The sequence below is a fragment of the Ahaetulla prasina genome, chromosome 18 (assembly GCF_028640845.1).
Source record: "Ahaetulla prasina isolate Xishuangbanna chromosome 18, ASM2864084v1, whole genome shotgun sequence".
NCBI classification, from domain to species: Eukaryota; Metazoa; Chordata; class Lepidosauria; order Squamata; family Colubridae; genus Ahaetulla; species Ahaetulla prasina.
The window spans coordinates 4,956,813-4,967,499 of NC_080556.1; the positions used below are offsets into that span (position 1 = coordinate 4,956,813).

The 10,687-nt window shown below is 41.0% G+C and overlaps 1 protein-coding gene across 1 annotated transcript in view; it reads right to left on the bottom strand.

Moving 5' to 3' along the window:
* SCNN1D (sodium channel epithelial 1 subunit delta) overlaps positions 1–9,545 on the bottom strand; it is a 44,870-nt gene extending 35,325 nt beyond the window's left edge. The window contains exon 1 of the mRNA XM_058160891.1: positions 9,368–9,545. Coding sequence (XP_058016874.1) covers positions 9,368–9,385 — 18 coding nt within the window. The 5' untranslated portion in view covers positions 9,386–9,545. The remainder of the gene's footprint in view (positions 1–9,367) is intronic.
* Between the last annotated feature and the right edge of the window lie 1,142 nt (positions 9,546–10,687).

Here is a 10,687-nt window from a genome sequence, read left to right on the forward strand (position 1 = left end):
CTAATTTTTCCTTTGATGTAGCAAGTGCTGTTTACCCTTTGAGCAATACTGATTTTCCCCTTTGTATACTGTAACCTTTTATCGCTACTCATCCCTTGTGCAAGGCTAAGACTAATTCTACTTTGAAAAAAAAAAAAGCAACAACTCAACCTTCTCTAACCTGTTGGTATCTCTGTTCCAATCATCTGCAGGCTGAACAAAATATTCCAGCCCGAAACGTAATTGGTATCTCTGTTCCAATCATCTGCAGGCTGAACAAAATATTCCAGCCCGAAACGTAATGAAAAAGAAAACTTAGCAAACAATTTGGGGGAAGTGACTCTGATTTCACACATGCTATTCCCCAGAAAAAAAGAAAACTTTCAGAGTAATGTTTTGATGCCAAGATTTTCTCCTTACAGAGACCACAAAGCAAGAGTCTCTGTATTCAATTTTTGTGTGTGAATATTAAAAGATGAACCGATTTGGACACTTTGAACCAAATCCTGTTGGATCTTCAGCTATCCACAAGTTTTTTTTCAACTCAGTACTGAATCCAAAAGTATTCAAGATTGCTCAATTATTGTAAAGAAATGCAGTTAGTCGAGTCCATAGTTCAAAAACACTCATTTGGACATGTCCTTCAATGCAAACTTTTACATGGGTATTTAAAAGCTAAATTCACAGGTTTATGCTTATCATGAGTCAGGTGATATTTCTTAGATTCACCTCCTTAAGAAGTTCGTAGAAAGTTTTTCACATTTATCTCCCCCTGGATAAATGTACATCTATAAAGGAGGATGTTTGCAGCTCAGGGTTGAAATGAAAGGTCCTTGGTGCTCTCGGAGCTCGGCTGTTTTCTTGCAGATGTTTCATTACCCAACTAGGTAACATCATCAGTGGTAGTAAGGAATGGGGTTTGTTCTCAATTTATATTCTGGTGGTTTACCCTGTTAGTGTTGGTGGAAGCGGCCTTGGTGGTCCTTTGGTTGGGCTGTTAGCTTGTTTGGAAGTTCCTTGATTGGGGTATTGTTTACTTCTTGATGGTTGGTCTGGAATTAATCTTGGTGTCAATCTCTACTCATCCGGGTGCGGATTCCTAGTGGGTAGGTACATTGGCCTTTCGGTTCCCTTTCTGGCTTGTCGATTGCTTCTTTTACGCAATATGCAGATGTTGTTTACGTCCGTCCATGTGTCTATTGATGGCTGACTTGTCAAGAGTGCCAGGCTTCCAGGAATGCTCTAGTATATTTTGGGGAATTGGCTTTTTCTCAGGTGGTCACGATTTCCCAGTTGAAACTATGATTAATTCTGTCCACGTGTTGTGAAATTAAAGCGTTTTCTTCATGTCTTCTGACTGCTAGTTTGGTGTTCACGGGTGTGTTCTGCTGCTTGTTCTTCATAGTGGCTCTTGCAGTCTTCAGATTGTATGTTGTAGATGACTCCTGTTTTTTTCTTTTAATAGTATAAAGGTAAAGGTTCCCCTCGCACATACGTGCTAATCGTTGCTGACTCTAGGGGGCGGTGCTCATCTCCGTTTCAAAGCCGAAGAGCCAGCGCTGTCCGAAGAAGTCTCCGTGGTCATGTGGCCGGCATGACTCAATGCCAAAGGCCCACAGAACGCTGTGACCTTCCCACCAAAGGTGGTCCCTATTTTTTCTACTTGCATTTTTACGTGCTTTCGAAACTGCTAGGTTGGCCGAAGCTGGACAAGGAACGGGAGCTCACCCCGTTACACGGCAGCACTAGGGATTCGAACTGCTGAGCTGCCGACCTTTCGATTGACAAGCTCAACGTCCTAGCCCCTGAGCCACTGTGTCCCTCTAATAGCATACTTCTGTCTAAATTAATACCAAATGTTAAAGTGAATCTTTTTCTGGGGAAAGAATCCTTTTTCGGGTCTAAGCAACTAACTACCCATCTTTGTATAATAATCAGCCCTTTCCTTTGGCCTAAAACAAACACCATTCGTTATTTTAGCACCCACAAACTTACAGAAAGGAAATTGACTTTCCCCTTGGGAATTATTTAACTTTTGCTTTTGGTGCTAGAAATTATCTCCTGCTTTTGTTCCAGGTAGAACAAGAGGGCTTTGCACCCATGTGTACTCGGTCTTCTTCTAAAACTTGCAATGGTTCTCTTTTTCAGACATCACAATTTTTTTGCCCCACCAATGAGACTTCTAAAGATCTGGTCACAATCCTGTCACACAAGGCTGGTGTTGTTGTTGTTGTCATCGTTAGCTGCGAAGTCATGCTCGACCCATCGTGACCCCATGGACAACGTTCCTCCAGGCCTTCCTGTCCTCTACCATCCTCTGGAGTCCATTTAAGCTCACGCCAACTGCTTTGGTGACTCCATCCAGTCACCTCGTTCTCTGCCATCCCCTTCTTCTTTTGCCCTCAGTCTTTCCCAGCATTAGGCTCTTCTCCAGTGAGTCCTTCCTTTTCATTAGGTGGCCAAAGTATTTCAGTGTCCTCTTCAGGATCTGGCCTTCTAAAGAGCAGTCAGGGTTGATCTCCTCTAGGACTGACCAGTTGAATCACCTTGCAGTCCAAGGGACTCACAGGAGTCTTCTCCAGCATCATAGTTCAAAAGCCTCAATTTATTTATTTTATTTTATTTTATTTTTTACATTTATATCCCGCCCTTCTCCGAAGACTCAGGGCGGCTTACATTGTGTAAGGCAATAGTCTCATTCTATTTGTATATTTACAAAGTCAACTTATTGCCCCCCCAACAATCTGGGTCCTCATTCTTTGGCGCTCAGCTTTTCTTATGGTCCAACTTTCATAGCCATACAGGGCTTGTGTTGGTGTTGTCTAATTTTGGCATCACATTGTCAGCAGTAAAGACAGTTCCTGAAACAATCCTGTGTTTGGATTCGCACAATCCTCTAAAGAAGAAACTTTACCAGATGATCTCACAAGACACAAAGCCCCAAAGTCTAGCAGCCAAGTTCATACAAGTTTGTTTTTTTTTTAAGAAACTCACGTTCAGGTAGATTTTATATATAGATTTAAAACATCTCTCTGGCATTTTTCATTTTTAAAATATCAGAAGCAGAATAAGCCCCTGACTGTTTCCTTACTTTACACGGAATGAGACAAAAATGATTGGCAATTTTTTAATTTATTTTTTTAAAAAACCGCAGATGTTGAAAGATTATGATTCATCAAGTTGCTTTAATTCATTTTATATTTCTGTGTTGTTGCCCTAAGAATCATTCATTATAGGATGACTAACTAATTAAATTCATGTACTTAAAAAAAAAAATCCTGCTCTCTCTTATTTAATTTTAGAAACTTGACATGTTTTTATATTGAACAATTAATTCAACAAAGAACAAATAGTTAGAACAAATTAATCATTGGAACGACTTACCTCCAGAAGTTTCAAGAAGAGATTGGAGAACCGTTTGTCTGAAATGACACAGGGTTTCCTGCTTGAGAAGGGGATTGGACTAGAAGACCTCCAAGGTCACTTCCAAATCTATTATTCTGAACACATTACTCGGATGAGAATGAGGTTCGAATGCTACAGCTTGCAGAAAAATGTCCAAATGGAACTTCCATGAATAGGAGTAGTCTGTCTTCTAGAATATCAGTTGTTGGGGCAGAAACATACAATTATTGGCTTTCTGATGCAGCTATCGCAGGCTGATAATTCAGCAGAGCCATCCGCGGTAGTAAATGAAGAAAGCAGTCTTTCTTTCCTTTTTTTTCCCTTTTAAATCCTTTTAAGATGCCTTGTGCTTAGAGGGGAATGCCTTTGTCAAGGAGACACTCCTTTCCTGTGGGCAAAGAAATATTTCAGATGGCTCGGGGAAGTGTACACGTGTGCTCATCTGTGGAGTCATTAAGCGATTAACCAAAAAAATGTCCCTTAAAATATGATCACAATCAATTCGTATTTGCTGTCTATCAAAAGGATATAGTTTTCTTTATGGCCAAGAGACAATCTCCTATACTTAAGAGAAAAAGGGCTAAACTTTTGCGCAAAGAAGAAGAAATGATTTGTAAGTTCTGGTCTGTTGGATGCTAGCTTTGGCCTTAGATGCAGAAACCGGTGCTCTGAGAAGGGCGGAGAATTTATTTTCAACTGCCGATCCCAAAAGTTCCAGGCTTGACCATATAATATATCAATAAGTGAAAATGTCAAATATTGGAGAAGGGGGTGAAATTCCTTTTACTGAAAACTGCTTGCAAGAATGAATATCGATAAAAGAGAATACATGCAGCTCAGGGTTGGACTGCAGAGTTCTTGGTGCTCTCTGAGCTTGGCTGGTTTCCTTGCAGACATTTCATTACCAAACCAGGTAACGTCATCAGTGCTAGTAGCATATCAAATAATAGCAAACCCCTTTCCCTACCTACCTAGCACCAAGAAGCCCTGAAGAATGAATATGCTGGGGAAAAGATGGTTGAAGGAGCTGGTTGAAGGAGAAGACACATTTTCACATGCTTGGGGGGGGGGGAACCCACTCCTTGTAGATTGATTGTCAAAGTTCGGAAGATGAGAGAAGAAATTAAATTGAACTTGGCAGTTTCACCCAAGTTCACACATGTGTGTGGGGGGGGGGTGCAACATGTTGCGCTGTCAAATCTCCCGCGCTTTTCCAGGCGAGGAGACAATGAGCTCCTTGTGGCTTGGATGAAGCAGTCATTCTCAAACAAACAAGCAACACGAGACTGGAAGTGACACATCACACCTGCATCTCAGGTGGCAGGAAAATGCAAGCAACCGACCATGTGAATTGTTCTCCGACCGGGCATTTAGAGTGCCATTGCAGACACACTTATGCGTCATGTTCAGGTTCATGATACCCCTGAAGAGCTTTTGTCTGGAGGAAGGAAAGCATCCTAGGAATGAGGCAAAGAAAGACGAGCCTCTTTTAGCTGGGCTGGGGGGTGGGGGAAGCAGGTTAGGCTTCAGTGCAGAGACAGTTCCAAGGCAGCTGGTGATTTGCTTCCGAGAATTGGATAAATGGAGGTGAAAACAACCCCCCATACACACACACATCAGACTTTCCTCTAGGGAAGATGATTTTGGCTCAACCCAACTCCATCGTGTTGCAGCACAAATGATTTGCCTTAAGCTGATGATGATAAGTGATTAAAAGGTAAAGGTTCCCCTCACACATATGTGCTAATCCTTCCCGACTCTAGGGGGCGGTGCTCATCTCCGTTTCAAAGCCGAAGAGCCAGCGCTGTCCAAAGACGTCTCCGTGGTCATGTGGCCGGCATGACTCAACGCCAAAGGCGCACGGAACGCTGTTATCTTCCCACCAAAAGTGGTCCCTATTTTTCTACTTGCATTTTTTTTTTTGGCGTGCTTTCAAACTGCTAGGTTTGCAGAAGCTGGGACAAGTCACGGGAGCTCACCCCGTTACGCAGCGCTAGGGATTTGAACCTAAGGATTCGACTCACTAGGGTATCACTAGGGATAAGCGATTACTGCAGGTCAAAGTTGTACAGTGTATATAACTGGCTTCAGCCTTTTCCTTCTCTCCCTGCACAGCTTCACAGAGAAATCCAGGAAGAATCTTGCTTTTTAAAAAGTATATCCCCTTTTGTTTCCAGATTGCCTCCAAGAGAACCTTCAGTGCTGAATTACACCTCAGCCAAGTGCAGGTGAAGGAGAGGCTACCAAGACTGATTCCTTGTGTATTTCAGAAGAATCGCCTAAGGACTGGAGTGAGTGTTAATCCTGTGTTCCACGAAGATGATTTAAACCAGGAAGGACAGCCAGGTTTAGCCAAGTGCAGGTCCTGGCACCAGTATATGTTTTTCATTGCTTCTTCCATCAAGGAGTTTCACAGGTCATACTCTGAGCCATTACACTTTGTTTGGCGAAATGGAGAAGCGGTCTCACTTACTCCATCCTGGCTGCATGGCCATCCACAGACATGAGGCTGACCAGGAGCGGTTTGGATGATGCTGGACAGAATTACTCCAGATGAATCAAGGATCATTCTCTTTCAACATGTGCTCCTCTATGTCTCCAATCAGACAGCTGGACTATTTTGGGACATACCATTATTATTCTTCCAGAAGAACCCCAGAGCCATGTCGAGAAATAGCCAACCTGACAGGCCCAAACATGTTTCCAACTTGCAGACCACTTGACAAGTGACCAAAGATGCCATTCCATCAGAATAGAGCCGGAAGGGACCTTGGAGGTCTTCTGAACCAACCCCCTGCTCAAGATGGCGACCCTATAGCAATCCTGAGAAGTGACTGTCCAGTCTTTTCTTAAAAACCTCCAGTGATGAAGCACCCACAATGTCTTGAGTTGTTCTGATAACAACTTCATTCCAAACACCCTGCTAACCTTTCCCTAAAGCAACCTCATCTTTTGTGTGGAAGTGATGAACGTTGTTTTTCCATCAGCAGGTAATCCTCATTGGGGGAACCTATCAATTACTTTCCTTAGCTTGTCCAGACAATAAAAACAAACAAGACAGCTGCAATCACCGGTTCTCCTTTGTATGGCAGAATACAGCTGGGCAGCTTGATTTTTTTATGTTTTATGTGGTTTTATATGGCTCAAGAAATGGGAATAAGTCCTTTAACACTGCTATCCGGATGTAGCCTAAGTAAATGGCCAGAGTTAGCTTGAGATAACATGGGCAGCCTATAAATTTTATAAATAAGTTTTTTTTAAAAAAAAAATGAATGGCTTTTGTTATTTACTAAAATGCTTACAGCAGCCTTCTTCAAACCACTGCCTTCCAGATTGGGGGACTATAATTCCTACTGGCGGGAATTCATGATGAAAAGTATCCACAGGAATTAATCTTAGAAGGCATAGCAATGGTTCTCAAATTAAATATTTATCACGGTCACTAGACTAGCCTAAGAAATGGCTCTATTTTTTGGCAAGGGTCAACCTTGCAAACTTCTCTTTGAAACCTTGGGAGAGGTTTCACCCTGGGAAATATGTTATTTGTTTCATTTCATTTGTGTTTCACAGGGTCCCAACTGATAAATCAGCCAATGGTAATTAGGAATAAATGTTGTTTTTTTAGCTTTCTTTGAGGAGAAACCTACGTAGGAGCAAAGCCAACAGTCTATTGTGTGAAAAAAATATGGGAAAGACTGGCTTGGCCTCTACTGGAGATGTTAATTGGCTTTCAGAATAGGTAGGATTATCTTCCTATGCAGGGACAAAAGTAAGGGCTCTTGGCACCAAAGTTTCCTTAAAAAGCATTTCAGTGGGAATCTCAAAAACATTGTGACAGGTCTGAAGGCCGGGAACCCTGACAGATTGTTGTTCAGCCTACCTGTTGACCACTTGAAAGCATCTGGCTGGCATCTGACTGACCTTAAAAAAAGCTGCCAGGCAAAATGACCTTTGCTCTGATGCCATCTGAGGCTTTTTTTAAAAAAAAACCAACCCCAGGTTCCCTTGCATTTTCTTAGCTCTATTCCTTACATAGTTCTGCTGATTCACCTGCTGATAACTAGACAAATACTAAAGGGGCCCTTGTAACTTTTGCAAACCTGATTCAGCAAACCTAGAAAGCTCTCGATGACTCCAGCCGTTCTTCGGAATTATAAAATGTTTTGATGAATTACGAAACACCGTTCTGATTAACTCGTTAACATTTGAACGTTTGCCTTATTTAAATATCCTGAAGTTTGGCTCCACTGTCACTTTTATCTCCTGGCCCTGTTCCTATCTGTTTTACATAACCTTGGTGCTCAAAAATGAAAGGAAACAAAACAGAACAAAACCAGGTGAAGGTTCTCCCACCAAATTTAATTATGTTCCAGTGAATTCAAAACAGTGTCTGTACGTCAATCACTGTCACTGCCTCTAGATTTTATGCACACAAAAAGAGACTGAGACTCAGAGAAACCAGTTCAATACATCCTGAGATCTTTTGTGACTGGGTGAGGTTTTTAACATATTATCCCAGACTTGCATTGCTGTGATCTTCCCAGCAGGACAAAAAATACACATTTGGTCATGGTCTATTTTAACACCCAATACCTGGTAGAACTGCCAGCCTAGAAATGCAGATCCTAAATACATTATATATAGAAATTCAGTCATAGATACAGGTAGTCCTCAACTTATGACTGGTTGCTTAGTGACCTTCTGCAGTTATGATGGACCTCCCCCAAAAGTACTTATGACGATTTTGAAATTCCAATGGATACACACATACCACAGTGATGTGATTGCATTATGGATGCTTGGCAATCAGTTTATCTTTTATAGCCATTTGCAGCATCATATAACTGTCTTTTTCAATTATGGTTGTAAGACAAGGAATACTTGTGAAATAAATCTGTACTGTCAAGAGCAGTGGAACGTCAGCTGCCCAAATTCCCCTCCTTCATGACATCAGAGAGTAATGGCTACAAATAAAACAATGTTTTTTTTCCCCTCTGAATTTTATAATTAATTATTTGAGTTCTGCGAATCTGTTCAGCCACTTTGGGATTAAACCAAAATACTCTTGGCTGTCATTAGAACACATTTGTTTTTAAGGTGAAAATCAACACTTAAAATTCCTAATTGTATATTTAACCAAAAAAAAAAGTGTTGCAAGATTTCTATGCCCATTATAGACTGAGAATTTAGGATATAACGATATCTTTGGAGGATTAGAACAGTTTTTGAAAGTTAAATTGACCTATTTAATTCATGAGCACTTCAAAATGTTCCATCTCCTTCCACTTATGACTGTAACTTTATTGCTTGTATCCTTACAATTTATATTGATATTGTTTCCTTATTGCTTATTTGTAGCCTATGACTATCATTAAGTATTGTATCATTAAATATTAAATTTGTACCCTATGACTATCATTAAGTGTTGTAAGTGTTGTGCCTTGATGAAGGTATCTTTTCTTTTATGTACACTGAGAGCTTATGCACCAAAGACAAATTCATTGTGTGTCCAAACATACTTGGCCAATAAAGAATTCTATTCTGTTCTGTTCTGTTCTGTTCTGTTCTGTTCTGTTCTGTTCTGTTCTGTTCTGTTCTGTTCTATTCTATTCTATTCTATTCTATTCTATTCTATTCTATTCTATTCTATTAGTTTTGCTCCCCATTTCTTTCAGTGAAACCAAAGCTAATGACCTCTTAGTGCACTTGCTTGACTGGAAAAGATGTGGGATGTGGCGACTGGAAATATCAGTGAGGATGTCAACGAGTCTATAAATATTTAGTTTATATTTAATTTATTGAAATGTTTTGATTAAAATTTTAGTTGGATCAAAATCTGAAAGGCCGTTTTGCTGTGGGCTGATTCTTTTCAGCAGACCAACGTTTAGAAAGAGTCACAACTATAATCCATGAATTCCTCAGGAGCTGAGCTCAAACTGAAGGAGAATTTACCTCAGTTTAATGATAGCGATATTTTGCTTACCTTCAGCTTTGACTCCATGCCAGTCGGGTGGACAAAACTCTGCACCTGGAACGGATCCCTGAAGAAGGAAAGGACAAAATCCCAGGTTCTTTTCTGCCTTGGCAAAGTGTATCCATCCTCAAAATGGCTCGGCAGATCTGGAGAGTTTCGGCCTTCCTTTGGGAAGAGGAGTGATCCCTGATCCTATAGTTTGATTAATCTGCAGGCAGGAGAAAACAAGACGTGTTGAAATCTTTTTTTAAAATGGGCCCTGGCTGCCCTAGTAATGCACATGGGATCACTTAATAGCAGTATTAAAATACCAGAGAAATGACTGTAACCTGTCAAGCAGCATTAGCTATCCCAAGGGGTGAGCTGGATAGTGGTGAGAAATAAGGCGTGTTCGGTAAGCTACCCTGAGTTTGATGGATGCCTTTTTATCCTGACAGGTGATTGTCATATTAGGGCAATGCAACTAAATGGGCCTTTTGTAGTAGAAAGGAAAGTAGATAGGTAGATAGGTTGGCTGGCTGGCTGGCTGGCAGAGAGTGGGAAGAGAGGGAGGGGCTGATTGCCCAAGCTAATTGCTACCCATAGGGGTGCAGTACTCTCCATATAAAAATAAGGGGCAGACAAGAAGGGATAAATAAGAGTTGTAAGGGACTTTGGAGGTCTTCTAGTCCAACCTCCTGCTTAGGCAGGAAACCCTCCACCACTTCAGACAAATGGTTATCCAACATTTTCTTAAAAACTTCCAATGTTGGAGCATTCACAACTTCAGGAGGCAAGTTGTTCCATGGGTTAATTGTTCTCACTGTCAGGAAATTTCTCCTTAGTTCTAAGTTGGAGAATTACTATTTGAGAATTCTATTATGATGCACGTTACACAAAAGAATTATAACCAGACAACACACAGTTTATATGGATTTTGAACATGTTGCTTTTTTTATCTATATTCATTTTTTCTAAAAAAAGAATATTTTTCTCTTTTTCTTACGGAAACCTAGCAAGCCATTTTTTCTGGCCCTGAAGTCAAAATACTGTACAACCCATTGTGTTCCTTCTCTCTAGAAACCTTTGAAAACCGCAGCTTTAATATGTATTGGCTAAACATCTACATCAGCGGTTCTCAACCTGTGGGTCGGGACCCCATTGGGGGTCGAATGACGATTTGCCAGGGGTCGCCTAAGACCATCGGAAATATGGGAAGTATACTTGCGAGTCGAAGAATCGCGCTCCAATGGTTGACTCCACAAGCCAGCTGCAGGCTCTTCAAATCGCTAGCCGAATTCGGCTTCAGGTGCAATGAATTAAAAAAGAGAGAAATCTTTGCTCTGATCT